This window comes from Falco punctatus (genome assembly GCF_963210335.1).
Source record: "Falco punctatus genome assembly, chromosome: 2".
Classification (NCBI taxonomy): Eukaryota; Metazoa; Chordata; class Aves; order Falconiformes; family Falconidae; genus Falco; species Falco punctatus.
In genome coordinates this window covers 58,706,053-58,725,365 of record NC_137581.1, presented here as the reverse complement: position 1 = coordinate 58,725,365, position 19,313 = coordinate 58,706,053, and the positions used below count along the sequence as shown (strand labels likewise).

Sequence of the window (19,313 nt, the reverse complement as noted above, 5' to 3'; positions counted from 1 at the left end):
GAGCACAAAAGCAAATCCCAGAACACTGCTCTTGTATTTTTTCCAGCATGATTTTGACTGAGCACGTTGCTGCATGTCTTTGTTAGCTATGGGCTTTTAAGGATTTTCATATAGACTACATTGCAGTAGACTAATCCTAGAGCAGCAAGTGGTGAGTAAGTGGCCCACAGGTGGCCCACAGCTGAAGTGAACTTTTTAGGTAATGCAGCTGTTAAACTGTGCTATACATCCATAAAAGCAATATAATGCCATCAATATATTCTCTGCATCTAATTACTGTGCATTCAGAGGCCGTCATTAAATTCTAGCATTTTATTAACCATTCTGACAGAGTAATGTCTAAGGGTATACTTAAATTGTAGGGCTTGGTAAGCTGCCCTGTTGTCCAGTCATGCCAACAGCCAGCATGTTGGAAGGAGACTGAGGGTGCTGCCCACTCTTGTGCTTTGGTTTCCACTGGGAGAAAAAGCTGGTTACTTGTACAGGGAAGCAGCCACTTCATGCTCAGATGTGTCCCTCCTTTCGGGACACTTGGGGAGCTGGGACTCTGAATGTGAGACTGTATCTACTCTTTACTAGAGAGTTAGCTTTTGAGTAGCTTGATCTCTACTTTGTATGTAAAAGAAGTGGCATGGTGGAGTGTGCCATGGTGTGGTCTAACAGCACCATCTGAAAAATCATCTTCAGTATTTTTTTTTCTTTTACTCAACCCAATTTCTTAATCGAAAAATGTCAAAAAGCTAACCAATTCTATTTAAAATTATGAAGTTCATTATCTGGCTGCATCACGGCACCGTGTATACACTTGTGTAGCTTCTTCAAAACTGTGTCTTGTGGGTGTTAGAAGGCTTATAGTAAAAAGGACTTGTGATATGACATTATGTGATGGTAGTGGTAGGCTGTGTATCGTATCTGGCTTACATGAGATCTGCTTTTGTATGCATTGTGATACTTGATTCTGTCTGCTGAGTAGGTCTGAATTATTTTGGCTAGGTCTGAGAGGAAGAACTTATATTTCAGAAATAAATATTGTGTAAGCATTGTCCTTAGCGGATTATAAGACACAGGTGATGTGTTGGGAGCAAAGAACTAAAGTCTGGACACCTGTCTATATTCAGATGAGTTCTTACATTGGCAGCTTTAAGCAATTGTTAAACCTTTCTCGATCTGTGAACCCCAGTCCGATATTTTTGATCTGGGGTCCTGTTAGTAAGTACAAGATGTCACTGGCTGTTCTTTCCTACCTGTATCCAAATGATTTGAAAATGTGAATTAAACTGATTTTTAGGGTCTTCCCTTCAGTATGACTTCTTTGTGAAGAATCCTGTTTGGTCTTAATAAATACTGAAGTTCAATCAGCTATTGGCAGTATACTGTGTTCAAAATAATGAAGATATCTTTTAGGACATTTTATCAGATGCGATAATGATACCACACAGAGAGAAAAAGTACCAAAGTAAGTTTTTCCTTGAAACTAGTTATGAGTTAATAACATCCATAGTGCCATGTGGTTGTATCCATTGGAATTCTGTCTTTGCCCTTCTAAAATGAAATATATCTGTACTGTCATTTGTGTAACTTGCTCACTTCAAATATTTTGCAACGTGAAAACAAATACTGAAATGCCATTCACCTATACCTGCACCCAAAAGCAGGGATGGAAGAACATGGGGATGGAAGAACGTGGGGATGGAGGGAGCAGTCCACAGAGAAACAACAATTTGCTAAGAGGGAAGGAGGCTATTGAGATGAAAGAATGAGAACTTACATTTTTCCTTTAACCGTATAATGCATACTGTGGTTAAGAGCAATTTCTTCTTTAAGTTAGCCTTCTAGTTCAGGGCTTTTTTACATGTATAATGTGGAAATGGGGTTTTGTCATCATGCTATGTGTATGGGTGCTCACACTGTACCCATTTCAGCTTCCACAGATAGTAAAAGATTCAAAGATAATTATTCTCTTAGGACTGTATGTGCCACTTGTGTGTGTCCCAGCTCTGGGAAAAGTTGGGAGTTGACATTTTCAAAGAAGAGAGAATTGGTTTTGAAGAGAGTGCTTGTAGGTAGCCTGCCCTGGGAGGACCTTCAAGCAGTGCTGACATGATCTCAGGTGACAAAGTTAACAGGCAGTATGCTGGAAGCCAGACATTGCTAATTCCAAGGATTTGTCTGATTTTTAAACTCTCTCCATAACTGACAGGTAGGAATATCTGCTTTATTTTCCTATTTATTTCTCAGTGATGTCATTTTTCAACTGCCTTCTTTGTATACCCGAGCATTTATAAGCATGTTTTCCTGACTTTGCGATAGAGATTTCATGACCAGATCTGGTTGTATACAGTCAGCTTGCTTTATACACAAGAAACAGATTTCTCAGCTTTTGATACTGTGTAGGATCAGCTATTTTTTAAAAATTGTCTTTTGATTTTTGTAGGAAGTGCAAACTTCCATCAGCAAGAGTGTCTTGTGGTTAGCGTGCATATCACAAACTGGGACTAGGTCTTCAGATTTCTTTTTCCCAAGTGCAGTGTGGGCCCACATTCACTAGCTATTGTGCTAGCATCCTTTCATTTCAGCAGAAGCTTCAAATTTAGTGATTGATGGTAGTTTAAACAGTGTAGTGGTTGCTGAACATACCTGCAAGTTCAAGGAGACAGAGGAAGAGGAAAGGCTGACCATATGGATCTGAAGGGGCGCAGTGTATGAGTAATTTTCTATTTTGTTTTCTTCCTTTGGTTTGTCTTTGCTTCTAAAAATAGAGGAGAGATTTAAAAGCAAATACACAACATTCCTCCCTGTAAAGGTTGACGGCTGCGCTGTGGTTTTTCACTGATACTGTAAGGAAAGTACTCCAAAGAAATGTGAAGTGGATGTAGACCCAAAACTCCATGTTTTCTTGTCTCCAAACCTGTCTTTGCCCTGCACCCAATACTTCTTAAAAACTCTGCAGCTAGAAACATATCCTAGAGAATGTAATAAGCCTTTCATGTTAAGAACAGGTTGTGATCAAAGAAAGACCTAATGATATGTATGAGAATCAATGCAGGAACTGCAGGGGTGGATTTGTAGTTGGGGTTAGGGAGGCCTACAGCCTTCCCATTAGCACAGCTTGGTGTGATGCTCTCTGCATCACATGCTGGAAGGTGTTTGTGCACAGCTCCCTTCCTCCTCTTCATCTTTCAGCAGGTTCCTCCCCTGCAGAAACAGGTGCAAAAGGTATTGTAGTCCAGGAGTTAAAATTCTTTACACCCATGGAAGAGTCCCGAGGCTGTACTGAGCTTTGCATTACTCTGCAGTAACAAACACGAAAAAAGCCTGTGTGTTCCCTAGAAGAATAAAGGAGTCAGAACAACAACAAAAAAATGGCATAAAAGCTTGAGAGCAACCATGTTAGACTTTGAATAGTCTTGCTAAAGACTATTTCCGGAAGATTTTTGGCTTGTCATCTTTATTCTGCACTTTTTTTTGTGGGCATTTCAAGTAGAGAGGTGAACAAGGTTGTTCTTACATTTCGTAAACATTTCCTCCCTTCCATTGGGCTTATATACATTGTGATATTTTCCTTCAAGGCCACCTCTTAAAAATAAGAATTCTGATCTCTTAAGTCAGAACATTTAAGTATGTGAACTGAATCCATTATGGACATTTAAAGTTCACGATATTTTCTGTGCCCAGATCAATTAAAAAAAAAAAAAACAACAAAAAAACCAAACAAAAAAAAAAAACCCAGCACTGCATAGAAGGGTAAATGGGAATTTTATTAGAAGGATATGGCTGATCTCCCTACACATCAGACATATAAATAAGTAATATTGAGAAAAGCATAAAAAACCCAGAGCCTCCGTAATAGCCAGTTGATAATTATGTACTTTCTTTCTCAAATGGACATAGCTTGTTATTTAGTGTCATTTACTTTAAAAAAATCAGTAGTGACTCATTAGTGTTTCATATCCTGAGCCTTTGCTCATAATTATGGATTGTACTTATCTTAATGATTCTCTATTTATTGGCATGTATTTTCTTAAGAGTTTACTAGGAGCACTGTCATATAGCCATTACCAGAAATTGTAACCATAAAATTATTTTGTTAATTCACTGATTAGCTTTCGACTAACAGTTTCCAAAGGAACATATTTGCGAGAAACTTTCTGAAAAGTGTCTTTTTTCCCCCTAAGGTTTTAAGAAATTCAGTTCCCAAGACGTTGCAGTAAACTTATCACTGCGCTAAATGTAGCCGTTTTAAGACTTCATGACCTGAAAAAGTACACCAACATCTCTGAGGCTTCTAGTGTTTCTAGTTATTCTTTGGTCCAAGTAGAGAAAATAGGTCAATACATTAGGCTTAGAAATAAATAGGAGAAAGCAGGAAAAATTGCCAAAGAGGAGGAAGTAGTGAATTCAGTTATGAGAAAGATGTCAGAGCATGAAGCTTGAGCATGAAGATTAAGAGAACGTAGAACTCATAGGGATATTATTTCTGTCTTCATTTGTTAGAGAAAGGCTATTAATTTGTAATGTTCATTTTACAATATTTGCAAATTTTCAGTGACAGCTTACCAGTTTCACCTGTACTAAGACTGCTGTGACTGATCTCCAACACAAATAAATGTGTCAGAAGTTGTACCTCATTTTGTGCCTTTATATAATTTCTGTTTATTTTAAGATAATCAGTTATTGCATAATGTCAGCCTCTCCAGCTGGAGCATCTATCCAAGACATTGACACTGTTGCTTAATGGTCCATACAAAGATAGACCAAAGTTTCAGACTTGGTTTTTAAATACTAGACAGGAGATAAGGGATAGGTGTGTAGGAAAACGCAAGGTCATACTGATGGCACAGTTACCATGATCAGGAGTTTTAGTTTACTGAGAGATACAAAAGAAGGTACTGAAAAAACTTTGTAGAAACTTGCAGGGAGCTCACATATGGAGCTTGTCATGTATGGAGAGACATCAGAAGAGAAACCCCAATTCTGAAAATGTAGCAAGGGCATTACAGAAACAGGAGCCGACCTCTTGAACCTGAGAGAGAAAATAGAGCAGGAATAGACTCCAAGGGACTTGGAAGAAGATGAATAGGTTATGTTTGCCCTAACAGCTAAAAGAAGAGCCAGTGATGCATAGGTGCATAGTGTTTGGACATGAAGCAGCAAGCAGCCTGTGTGGTTGAAGAGGCCAGCTGAGACCAAGCACATGGGTACTTCTGTGGTCCTGAGTCCACTGTTTCCTCCAGCTGATTGAGGACAGTGTCTCTTGTGTTCGTGTTGCAGTCATCATTGTGATACTTAGGCCTGTAATTACCCAGGGCCTGTAGTGACAGGACAAAGGGGCAATAGTTTTAAACTGAAAGAGGGAAGATTTAGGTTGGACATTAGGAAGACATTCTTTACAATGAAGGTGGTGAGGCACTGGAACACGCTCTTGAGAGAAGCTGTGGATGCCCCATCCCTGGAAGGTTTCAAGGCCAGGTTGGATGGAGCTTTGAGCAAGCTGGTCTCGTGGAAGGTGTCTGCTCATGGCAGGGGAGTTGGATTAGATGATCTTTGAAAGACCCTTCCAATTCAAACCGTTCTATGATTCTATTTTATACTAATTTTAACAAACTTTTGGAAAGTGTAGTGTTACCTACAAACCACACTTGGTCCAGAGTAAAGGTCCAGAACACGGTCCAAATATCTTGCTTTCTCCTTCTCCCTTGCTTTCCTGAAAAAAAAAATACCCTTAAGGGATTGTATGTATTTCATGAATGAAAGAGTTGTATTTCATGAGCAGACTGTTACGCCTTGGAAGAGTGTATCTTCTTCATCTCTGCATTTATTTGGGGATCAGTGAACTGTGTCTGTGGGAAAGTCAATAATGAGATCTGACCCACCTTTCTACTCTCGTGATGTGTCTACTGCTTATGGCTCACATCATCAAACATACAGAAAGCTCAGTCAGTGCCACCCACACAGCAATGTCCAGGCTCAGCCTGACCTTGTGGAAACAGCACATTTTCCTCTGTCCTTCCATGTGGCAACACAAGCCCCAGAGACAGCCAGCTGTCTGGCTGTTGAATACATAATCTCTTTAACATTAAAAACAAACAAACAAATAAAAAGTATTAGAAAAATACATGTTAATAGTAGTATATAGCAAAAAGGCTTTTCAGTGAAGAACATCAACATCTGCTGGGTGCTTAACATTGCTTGTTTGCCTTTGGCATGTTGGGCTTTATCTTAGCCTAGTGTAATAAATGAAAATGTCACCATTAAATTAAATGGCTCCAGGTCAAATCCATCTAATGATTACTCTGGGTTCAAGTTCACAGCAGTAGCATTCTTTGCATATTGGCACAATTTTCTGCCAGTATTGCTAAGTTTCTGTTAATTGTTTGTGTTGCATACCTTTATGTAAATTTTTGTAAACGAACAAGAGTCATGTCAGTGATGAATATAGGTAAAGCTTTTTAATAAAATGAAGATGTTGATAATCAGTAAGTACAAAAGCATTTTGCTTGAAAACAAAATTATTTAGGTTATTTATAAAACTATTCAAAATGCACTATAAAATGACTTTAGAGAATTAATGTCTTCTCTTTTTTTCTCCCCAAGGAGGTTTCATGATTATAGATAACAAAAGTTAACGTCAGGATGCTAAAAAGGAAACAGAGTTCAAGGGTGGAAGCCCAGCCAGTTACAGATTTTGGTCCTGATGAATCTTTATCAGACAATGCAGATATTCTGTGGATTAACAAACCAGTAGGTATCTCTTTCCATAGTTATTAATTTTAAATTATATGTAACTTGTATTGTTGAAATATGACTTCCACAAAAGATTCTGAAATAGATGTTTGTTAGAAACAAGTATTGAGCTATAGTTGCTAATCTACCAGTTCATTTTTTGCCAAAAAATCTGAAACTAAATAAAAAGTTTTCTTTTGGTTGTTGCAAACTGATGGGGATGATTAAGCAGTGTTTGCCAACCAGTTCATCTACTAATTGCTTTTTTAAATGGCCATGCTTTCAATATCTCTGGTTCCTAACGTGTTTGTTGAAATTAGAAGTTAAGTTCGTAAAATGACCTTTTGAAAAGGATGTTAAAAGGAGCATTTCATTGCTAAAATGGTAGCCAGCAGTTGGCACTTTTGACTTTCAAATCTCTCCTTTTACAAAACTTATGAATATAAAAGTGTATTTTGGCTGGTTATTTTGAAGTACAGCTCACATTTTTCTGGTATCATTTAGCCTACATCCTGCTGTAAGAAATAGGTGTAAAAAACTTGAAACGTGGGAAAGCTTTATTGGGAGTGTAGTTATTAACAGAATTTGCAGTATTAAGAAAACACCTTTACCATGTCAATACAGTTATTACAATTAAATTATTTATTCAGAAGCCAGTGTGCATGTGGGATTCCTATATTTTGAATGACTTTTGTTTTTGCAGAGAAGGCATTTTTGAGTTTCTTTTATAGTGTATAAACTTTTACTTTGTAAAAGCAGAAAGTCAAATATTCTGAAATTGTTGGCATTAATGAATCTGAAATACATGTTAGCATTAAATTCATTGAATGGAACTGTTGTCTCATTTGCAGTATGGATGCCAGATCCCCTCAGCTTTGTTGCTGAGTTGTAACACCTGAATAATTTACAAGACAACACCCATATATTAATTCGTGCTAAATAATCTTAAGTAGAACCTTTGTAGTGACAACCGCTCTAATAAAGTGACATTGCAGAAATATATGCTGGTTTATGTACCTAAGTTTCTCAGCACATAGTACACTAATTTTCAACAGAGATAAGTTTTTTCTTGTCACACTGATGGACTAGTATATTGTTTAGCATGTGTACTACCAACATTTTAGTGTGGCAGAGAACGGTTTTTGTATCAGCCACACTTTATTATTTATGTTAATATTTTCAGTTGAAAAAATATTTGAAACAAAGTGGATGTTAAAGGGACATAAGAGATCATTTATCAGATGCTTTTCACTTCCAAATTATTAATTTGGGCTCAGACTATGCAAATGATAGAGCTATTCAATTCAGGTCAAATATCATTACACTTAGGTGAGCGTACAGTGCATATTAAATAAGGTGAGTGTTCTTAAATCTTAATATCAAAAGGTCTCAGGTGGTGTAAATGAGTGCAGAATTTTTTTCCAGATGAAAAATTGTTATAAATACACTTCAGTGGTTTTTAGTTGGAGAATTTTTTTCTTGCTGAAGTGTCTGGTTTTTTCCTTCTTGTTTTGATAGATACGACCTTACCAACTCTGATTCATTACACTTGTCTGGCCTCAAGATCTTTCAGTGGTGTATTGATTTAAAAGAAAAAAAAATCTAACCTACAACCCCTGTACTGATACATTCTTCTTTTTTGTTAGACCTCCCACTGTGACTGGCACTGAATATCAGCCTTATTAATAATGATTGTAGTGGGACTGAGACCTAAGTAGTCATAGAAATGAACTGTTACTATATAGCAACAAAACTTGTTTGGAACCGAAGTGAATCCTGACGTTAAGAAGTAGCTTTCTGTGACATAGTGTCTGTTACATTTATTTGTTTCACAAATGGAAGGATGCTTTTAATCCCCATCCTCTCACTTATTTTTTGAAATTGTAGACTGATTAGTTTTAATTCTTGGTTTCTGAGTTATGGAACCTCTCAAATTAACTAATAAAACTATATATGTATATATACTCATATTTATATATAAATGTCTGTAATATATATAAAAATAAATAAAGTCAGGAGTGCTTTTTTTTGGATGGAGACTTTTAATATGTGGATCATGATGTAAAAGAAAAATGCAAATGTGTGTTTATTTAAGTGCCAGTACAAGTTATGGAGGCTAAATATTTGAGCTTTTTTTTGAACATCAAAGCAAATCTTGCAATGTCTTGATTTCTTTCCAGTGGGTACACTCTTTACTACGCATCTGTGCGATCATCAGTGTTATTTCAGTTTGTATGAACACTCCAAAGACCTTCGAGCATTATCCTCCTCTCCAATATGTGACATTTGCTCTTGATACTCTATTGATGTTTCTTTACACTGCAGAGATGATAGCAAAAATGCATATCCGTGGGATAGTTAAGGTAAGCATTTAAACAATATTCTACATGTGCTTAAGAAAGTGATCTAAATATATGCTGTCACATTTGGTCTTTGTTTTTTAACTTCTCAGCTCTTTTTGATATGATTGTTTTTAACTGCAGGCAAGACCATGGCATATAGACTTAAAAGAAAGATTGACAAAGATGCAGATTTACTGCATATTTAATCCCTCCCAAAATATAATGCCAACATTCATAATAATGGTTTCCTACTAAGGAATATATAGTTTCTTTGTATTAAAGAATGAAATGAAAAATAAGCTACAGGTACATTAGCAAGAATATTTTGTAAATGTCTAGAGAGCCGTATGTGGACTTAGAACTTTGATTTTCATTTCAGAAAGCTGGATGTGTTGTTGTGTGATTACATTATTTAAATGAAAACATACGCCTTACTGTAAGCTGGATGAGAAAGTTATTTTTTCCTTAAGATAATGCATGTTGGTAAACAAATTATTCTGTTATCGTATGTTTACTGTTGTTGCTGGACTGATTTGCATAGGTAGATATGATATTGGACAATGTAAAACTGCAGAATTTTTCAGTAATCATTATTTTGTAGCATTATTGTATTGATTGTTTCCAGTCTTCTATAAAAAGGTACAGATTCAGCCTACATATAGAAAATATCCTTGCAGTCCTTATTGACAGCACAGTTGTGTCACTATTGCGCAGAATAGATCATCAGTGCGTTATCCTTGCCTTTCACTCTTGAAAGGTCTGGTGACTCCAGAGACATGTGTGATTGTACTTAGCTGTTCAGTTTGTTCTGAGTTTACGGATAGCATTTTTTGTTCACTGCCAAACTGAGATATTATGTCATCATACTTAATGAATATTAATATTAATAGTAGAAGTTAAGATCTCATTAATATTAATATTTAGAAAAATACTGAAATAAGGTGATTCTGAGAAAATCTTATGTGTTGCTTAAGGCCAAAGTAATCCTTTGTGAAGTGCTATTTCTGGCCACTAACTATACACTCTTTACTTAAGAGATGTCCATTTAGCAGGTGAAGATGAAGACACAGGATCATGAATGGGAATCAGCAACCAGCATGCACATTTGAACAGTGTGGGAGTAACAAGTTACTATTGCAACCAGTGTAGGCTTTGCAAAGAAGTGAACACCTAGGTATTAATGCAGAGAGAGGGAAGTGTGACTTTTGTACAAAGCTTGATTTCTCAGCTTTTGTGTATGGTAGTATCAACTTCACTCGGTCGACACCTAGGGGCTATGAATAATATGTTGCTGCATGTTCTGATATGTTTTGCTGGCTTGTTTAAATTCGTGGGTTTGTGGATATAGTGTAGTGTAGTATAGTATAGTTGGAAGGGACAATTGGAAGGGACCTGTATTGATCATCTAGTCTAACTGCCTGACCACTTCAGGGCTGACCAAAAGTTAAAGCATGTTGTTAAGGGCATTGTCCAAATGCCTCTTAGACGCTGACAGTCTTGGGGCACTAACCATCCTTCTAGGAAGTCTGTTCCAGTGTTTGGCTACCCTCTCAGTGAAGAGATGCTTCCTAATGTAGAGTCTAAACCTCCACTGATGCAGCTTTGAACCATTCCCACACCTTCTATCATCACTGGGTACCTGGAAGAAGAAATCAGCATCTCCATTTCTGCTTCCCCTCCTCAGGAAGCTGTAGAGAGCAATGAGGTCACTCCTCAGCCTCCTTTTCTCCTAACTAGGCAAACCCACAGTCCTTAGCTGCTCCTCATAGGATGGACTTATCTTTGATCGTCATACGATGAACTTGTCTTTGAAGCATGTCTGATGAGTCTCTCCATTCAGAATGAACAGCTGTCTGGAGTTGGTTACATTGCCTTGATTCATGTTATACATGTATATAGATGAAAACACAGATTATTTCATTTGCATGGTGACATTTCACTCTTTGTTAATGTCCTGGTTTTGGCTGGGATAGGGTTACTTTTATTCTTAGTAGCTGGTGCAATGATGTGGTTTGGCTCTGATGTGAGAACAATGCTGCCAGGACACTGATGGTTTTAGCTGTTGCTGGGTGATGTTTATACTGAGTAGAGGACTTTTCAGTTTTTCAGTCCCTGCCAGCGAGAGCGCTGGAGGGGCACGGGACACTGGGAGGGGACACAGCCAGGACAGGTGACCTGTAGCCAAAGACGTGTTCTATACCATGAGACAGCATGCTGGGTATATAAACTGGTGACAGTTGGCCAGGGCCTGCAAATCTTTGCTCAGGGACTGGCTGGGCATCAGCCAGCGGGTGGTGAGCAGTTGTGTTGTGCATCACTTGTTTTCTTTTCTCCCTTCCCTTTGATTTCATTCCTCTCCCTTCTCCCTCCTTTTCATTATAATTGTTATTGTTATTATTATTATTATTGTTCTTTTGTTTTTATTTTATTTCAATTATTAAGTTGTTTTTATCTCAACCCTTGAGTTTTACATTGCCTTCTGATTCTCCTCCCCATCCCTTTGGGTGAGGAGGGAGTGCATGAGCGGCTGCGTGGTACTTAATCACCAGCCAGGGTTAAACCACAACAGTTTTATTAGATAAAAACACAGTAGAATAGATTAGACATAACCACTGTTACAAAAGAGATTGTTTCAATATAAAATGGCTGCATTTGTTATTTAACAACTGAGGATTTGCTTACAGCTTAATGTCTTGTAGCATTCAGTAAATATAGTTGCACTGAAATCTAGTGCCTTCATTGGCACTATTCATAGAGTCATAGAATTACTTAGATGGGAAGGGACCTCCAGAGGTCATTTAGCCTGACCTGCTGCCCAAAGCAGGTCTGGTTCAATGAATATGCCCATGGCTTGCGTTGTTCAGGTGAATCTCAGCTTCTTCCAAGGAAGAGGATTCCTCAAGCTCTCTAGACAGCCTGTTCCACTGCTTGGCCAACCTCATGTGAAAGATTTTTTTCCTAAGATTTAATCAGAATTTTCCATGTTCCAACTTGTTTGTCTTAGATCTTGTCTTACCACAGTGCATTTCCAAGAAGAGTTTGACTCCATCTTCTCTGTATCCTCTAATTAGGTAGTTGTAGACAGCAGCAAGGTCTCCCCTTTTGCTTCCCTGCTGAAGGCTGAACAGACCCATGTCTCTCACCTTTTCCTCTTACATCATGTGCTCCAGCTCTCTGACCTTTTTGGTGGCCCTCTGCTCGCTCCATTATGTTTATGTCCTTCTTGTACTGGGGAGCCCAGAACTGCACTCAGCTCAAAATTAGGCTTGTTGGATGTGGTTTCACAATTGCTGAATAAAGGGGAAGGACAGCTTCACTGGACCTGGTGGCTGCACATTATTCACGTAAGAGAGAGCTGTAGGAAAAGGATATGGGCTTGAGTCATTTATAGCAACATCCATAAAACATGTTAGAACTGGATTGGCCTTTTTTTCTGCTGTTAAATCAGAACTTTTTGAATATGTTATCAAATTTGTTCTTTGAATACTAATCAACAAGTAATCTTTTTTAGTGAACCATTTGACTTACTTTTTGGGTTATTGATTCTAGGGAAAATATTGGTTAAATATTACAACTCTGCCAAGAACATAATTATCCATGGACTTCCAAAGACAGCAGCAATACAAATAAAATAAGGCACTGTTTAGAAACTTCTTAACATTTATTAAAGATGTTTGTATATGAAACATCTTTATATATGGAAATTTGTATATCAACTGTAGTGCTAATTTAAGTGCATTCAAGACTTTTGGTGAATGTAGGATCAATGAATGTATTACCATATGGTTCTACTGAACTTTACCATAAATCAGTATTTCTGTAAAGGCCTTAGGAATTGAGATGCTAATAAGCTTTTGAACTATGATTAGGGCAAAATTTTAGTCCAGTGAGAAACCTAATTTATGGAGAAGGTAGGCACCATCCATTTAAGTATCAGTTAATAACAGTGTAAGTATAGCTGAACTAAGAAGATTTTGAAAATTTTTAAGTCAAGTCTAATTAATATCTTCTGAGGACAAATGAGAAATTTACTTCCTTTGGTTCCCAGGGGTTTTTAGAAAAAGAAAGTAGTTTCTGAAAATCCCAGCCTTTTCTCTGTAAAAAGTTTCCTTTTTGCCTGTGTAAACTATGTGACAAAATAAAGTGATACATCCATGCAAATGTTTTATTACCCCAGAAGGAAAGTTAAACTGAAATATTGCTGTGACGTTGTGTCTTTTATTACTCATGTTTCCTTCTGAATAATTGTTGCTGTGGTAGTAAAATCTATTCCAAATTTGGGCTCCCTGTGCCTTGCAGTGTTGGTTGTTGCTTGTTACATTTGTGGACAATCGATATAGAGGACTTTGAATTACAAGCACACTGCTCATATATCCACCACCTACAAAGAAAATAGACGCTGATATGTTTTTCTATAAGGAGCACAAAATGCATACATTAAAGAGGCCAGAAGATGACGGTATAGAATATATCTGCTACAGGGTCTGAGGTCCTCTTGTTTTCAAAATAGTGTATTGATATTCCTTATTGTTGCTACTACACGCTGTTTGCTTCTGATAGGTTTTATGATAGATTGACTCCTCTTGGAAGAATTGAAGTGGGTATACATGTGCAGCATAATGGATTATAGTCAGTATATAGGCACTACCTTGGAAGAAAATACCAAAAGGCTTGTGATGTGTTCATCACATTACAGCTTTTGGTATTGCAGGCTATTGCAATTTGTCATGAACAAGTGAACTAGTATTAATGATGTGTCTGTCTTCACCTTGCAACTCACATCTGAAAAATGAAATACAGGCTATAATTTCTTACTGATTGAGATCTTTTTAAAAACAAAATTCTAGGACAGTCTGCCTAATGTTGGCTGGCTGCACTGTATAAAATGTATGTACAAACAGTACGACAACTTGTAATGTTTTGTGAAGTTTTATACGAGATAGAGACAGAGAATTAGATCAAGTCAGTTTGTTTTTTATGACATATTTTATGCTTGTGTTAGAAATCGAAGAATGATGGTCTGTGAAATGGTAGAGTGGCTCAGGAAAATACTGTGTCCACAGTATTAAATCTATTTCAAAGAAATGAGATCATATATAGTCAATGAGGTCAAGTGAATATATAGTATCACTGGCTAGAGAGTAACTTCCATGAATGCTACCTGGCCTCCAACTGAATAGTTTGATGATGTTAAAAGTTAGGTGTTAATTACTTCATCAGGCAGGTTATTCACGTAGTTATAAGAGAAACTGTCATGGCTTAGTATTTTGATTTATATTTAACCTGTTATGGTTTTATGAGCAAGTAGTTTTGAATATGGATTTCAGTCATGAAAATATGCTATAATAAGTGCAGCAAGATTTTAATATTATTTTCTAAAAGTATTGCATTCCTAGATATGCAGGTTTTCATAGTTACATATTTTTTCTGCAGTCTTTCTGTCTAGATCACACATTTTAATGATTGCAAAGCATTGCAAATTCTGTTCTCTGAGTAGCACATGAATTAATGGATGATGTGACAGCCACATCAATATTTTGTAGGAATAGCTTACAAAGCATGTTAGAAGAGATTGTGTTACAGACACGTCTTAAAAGGACCTAATGTTTTAGAAATTAAAAATTCTGATCTCTTTGAAAGCAATTGAAAAAAATTTAAAAGATTAATGGTAAATATCACAGACTTTCTACACATTAAAAAAGCTGTGGAGAGTGTAAAATAAAAAAAGGCAATTTTAGTAAAATGGGGAATGATGTTCTATTAGTGTTGCCACATGCATATTATTTCTTTGTGTCAGACCTAGAAACATTAAATATAAAGTAGAACTCTAATTCAGGAGTGACTGAAGGTAAGAATAAAGGCCAGGAGACCTCTTGACTTTGACTTGTTAGAACATCAAAACATGGTATGTGGGGAAAGTCTGTGTTGTTGAGACAAATTCAACAGATTTAATGACACCAGGATAGTGTGGATTTTAGCAACAGGAGCGTTCTGATTGAATGAAATCCAACTTCTAGTTTCAATTATGTTTTACCATAGAGTATGAACAATAGAGATCACTGTCATGTACTTGAAAGTCTCCCAGTCCTAATGTGATGTCCAGTCTCATCGTTCATTTCGTTCAGTGAATAATTCAGGAGTGTTTCAGGAGATTACTTAATTTATTTTTTTATTATCTCATGTAAGATGTAAATGTATTAACTTAGACTGCCTTCATAGTGTAATGTTTTCCCCAGTTATACCTGTCTGCTCAGCAGATAGAGGCTGAAGCATAGTATCCTGAAACACAAAGCTCCACTGATACCAGGGTGGCTGAATAACACAGCATAGTATCACTGATTAGGCAGAAGTCGGGGATCTCTTTTATGTTGGTACAGTGAACAGTGATGGGGTTATTATCAACTAGCCTCTCACAGAATACATTTACTTCTTGCACAACTACTTTTTTTGTGCTCGAAGTAATATCTTATTAGGTCAGAAATACTCTGTGTTAGGAGTTTATCAGAAAATGCACAGTAAGGTGACTGCCAGAATACCTGGAGTATGAACATTTGCAGACATAGGCAGTAAGTGACTAACCTGTGATTCATCGGGATTGTAAAACTGGGACTTCCACATTTACCTGAAATTTATCTTTATTTTGCTGCCTGATACTGGTGATTTATAGTTGTATAAAGAATATGAAAGTTTAACATTGTGTGCAACTATAATATACTACTTCAGTTTCCTAAGTGAAATTACAGCCTTCTAAGAAAATAAATGCAGTTTTGGCCACCACAGTAATACACTGCATAGTAATACATAAAATGTAATAAATTTAGTGCAGTGGTAAAACTTAATGAATTCAATTTGACATTCATATTTTCATGATCTCTTCAGTTTAGAATTCTTCTTTCTTCAATTGATCCTAGATTTATCCACATAATCTTCATCTCCCAGAATGTAGAGTTCAGTGACTGTGGTTCTGCTTTCTTTCATGTCTCAGCCTCCTTGGTCAGAAAGAACTCTGCAGTAATCAGCTGCGTCAAGGAGGTATTAAGTCTGTTTAAATGAAAGCAGATCAATCTCCCTCACTTGAATAAGATTTAAACTGGTCTCCCAATTACATACAGTTTATGTCTACTGCATAACTTATTGATTGGCAGTCTTCTGAGAGCACCATGAATGAATTAATGTTCGCACCTCGAGAAATAGTTCATGGGTCAATTTGTAACCTAACAGACAAGACTCGCAGTCCCACAGGAACCAAAGGTCACATTTACACGCCCACTTAATGTCAGTTATGAACATGACTGTATGTGCTTTACATAGGACTGTCCATTGATTCAAGCAAAGTTTCCAAAATGGTCTCCTCATTAAAAAAAGGAAGGTAAAGTGGAATTAGAGAAATGAAAGGTAACTGTCAAGCCTAACCAGGTGTGATATTAGATGAGCATCAAAATTCTGAAAGCAAGCAGTGAGCCTAACCTGTGAAGAATGGACTTTGTATTTCTTTTAATCAGTGTGATGCAAAAATTACTTTCTGCTTTCTTATATGGTGTCTTCTGAAGGCCATCTCATGAGTATGAGCAAGGCAAGCATACCTTACTTTAAAGGTGTCTTATCTTTACTAGAAGTTTTTACTCAGTCTTTGTACTAGGAGGTGGAATGAGAGAGAAATATTGCAGGTAAATTGCTTGTATTAGACACAATTTCACTGGTGGCATCATATGTAATAAAATAACCAAAGAGGAAAATATGCCAGAATCTGAGAAACTTTCAGGAAACTGTGTCCATGATATGAAAGAATTCATATCTACTACAACACAAAGGATTCAGGTAACAGATGTCTTAGGTGAAAATTCAGCTTTTAAGGAATGAGAGATGAATGGATATCATTTCACTGTACGGACACTGTGAAGGTATGTGAAATTATCTTAGTTATACCACATTCTCATTGCGACTTCTAATTACAGTCGTGATGGTATTAGAAAACCTATATTGAAATCATGTTGTGAGAATGAGGCATGGTTTATCCTGTTCCTCTCTTAAGAGAGTAGCACTGTGAGATAGAAAGTGTGAGTTCTCCTGTCTCTTAAAAAATCCTAGCTGACACTTATTTTATTATCATCATGCTGAAAATTAGATTTTTTTATATATATATAGCGCTGGTAATGCACTGAATTTAATAGAAATGTCTTTCTTTTCACTGTGCAGTTGTGGCACATGTCAGCTAACAACGGAGATTATAGAAAGTCAGAAGTAATGGTCCTTGACATTTCCCCCATTGTTAAATCAATTACATTCACAGCAAAACTTTTGTACTAACCAAAGTAGTTGTGAGTGGCTTTGTCAGACTTTATTTCAGTAGCACTGAGTGCTATTCACTGACTTCAGTACTCCTGCAAGGGGCTGAAGTGAATGGTTGTACCCTTAGCTTTCAGCACTCTCTCATGAATTCATGCAGGAACTGAAACAAAGCTTAATGTTCTACCAGCGCAGTCACAGAAATAGGGGAACCATTTCTTTTGCTTCTGTCTAGTACTAAAGGCCAGGTTACTTAGTTAATTGAAATCAGCAGCTTTCAGTATGTGTCATGTTCCCAGGCAGCATTAGCCCTGTGCCCATTTTCCTCAGTGTTTTTCTGATGGGTGCTTTGGTTGCTGTAGTTGCTATCTGTCCACTCAAGAAGAGAAAATCGAGGACAGAGCAGGCTGGAGCCTTACCTGAGCCATGTAGACTTAACTCTACATTGAGTTCACTGTCAGTGTCAGGAACTTGCCACCTGTAGTGCAAGCAGTGTGAAGTAGAGATGGGCTTTTTATACTGTAATGAAAAACTGGTTGCCATGATCTAAACTGGGGTCTGCAACAATTTCCAGTTGCAGCAGATGTCCATTTGCATATTCTGATACTTTTTTATCTTTGCTTGCACAAAATGGATTTCTGAGCTTAAAATAGAAACACTTTTAGTAGCATTCATCAGCACTAATTTGAGGGTCTTCAATTGTCTGTAATTAGTTGTTTCTGTCTAAAGTAGGCCCTTCCAAAAGGTAATTTATCTGGCCTGTTTTTCTCCATTGACTGAAATAAAAGCTTAAAACCTAGGCTGACACCTAGCCTTTAGGTATGTCACAGTCAGTGATTATTCTGACTTGTTACAGATTTGTTGTCAATGGGACAGGTGGGCACTAGAGGAAGACAGTTGGATGCCAGCTTCTTTAACACTTGTGGCCTTAACTCATTTATACTTAAATGAGTTTCTTCCATAATCATCCTGATTCAGAAGTTTGTCTGGAGTTATGGATTGCAGAACTGTTTTTTACTGTACCTTACTATGTTTTGCCTTCTTTTTCCACCTTCATCTAACAACAATGGAGAAATTACAAAACGAGTTTAAGCCTTCTGATAAATGATGGAAATATGAATTGAATTGCAGTGAAACACTCTAAGCTGGCTCACCAGCTTTTAATAACTTTGTCAAGGGAATTTCTGCTGCGTTACAGACTGAAAACGGAAGATGGAAATTGCTGCGCTCTGTGACTTTAGATATGCTGTATATCCCATGGCGTATAAATGAGTTAAGGATCAGGAAGTTGTGTTGTTTTCAAAGGTCAAGTAGTAAAACAGAATACGTGGCTCCTGTCATCCCAAGTCAGCATGCTTTGATGTGCTCGTGATGCCTGTGGTGAAAGCTCAGTCTTGGGATGTGCAAGTCACAAACAGAAGCAAGAACCTCAGCCATGAGGGCAGAGGCATAACCAGCAGAATCAGTGACAGTGATGAGAAAATGACGAGCTGCTTTGACTAAACAGTGTGTAATTATGTGGAGGGAAAAAATGGAAAAAACTGCCTGTGGTAGTAAGAAGCTCCCAGAGCAAACATGAAAAAGGACTCAGTTGACTTAAGATTTGAGTTTCCCCTTTACTTCTTGGAATTGTAAGGTGAAAATCATTTGGCCCTATGAAAAATCATTTTACATATCTATATTAAAAAACAGAATTCTGTACTATGTATAATGCTGTTGGAAACCTAGATGTGTAGTGCGGGTCCCATGGTGTTCTGTGTTGGCAAAAAGTATATTGTTTCAAGTTGACTTAAAAAATAATGGTGTTGCCAGCTGTGATTGTTTGCAATATTATTTCATAGCAAACAGTATTTACATCCATTATTTGAATAAGGCACTCAATCTACAATAGTTGATTCTTCTGTCTCACCTTTTTGCTGTGTGTCTGTGTCCGTCACAAGGACATCTGTTCCCAGCCTACTG

General features: G+C 37.2%; 1 protein-coding gene across 3 annotated transcripts in view; it reads left to right on the top strand.

Moving 5' to 3' along the window:
• Positions 1-19,313, top strand: part of NALCN (sodium leak channel, non-selective) — a 250,055-nt gene that overhangs the window by 4,136 nt on the left and 226,606 nt on the right. For all 3 annotated transcript variants that reach the window (XM_080375646.1, XM_080375645.1, XM_080375647.1), the window contains exons 2-3: positions 6,595-6,741; positions 8,904-9,086. In XM_080375646.1, coding sequence (XP_080231772.1) covers positions 6,634-6,741; positions 8,904-9,086 — 291 coding nt within the window. In that variant the 5' untranslated portion in view covers positions 6,595-6,633. The remainder of the gene's footprint in view (positions 1-6,594; positions 6,742-8,903; positions 9,087-19,313) is intronic.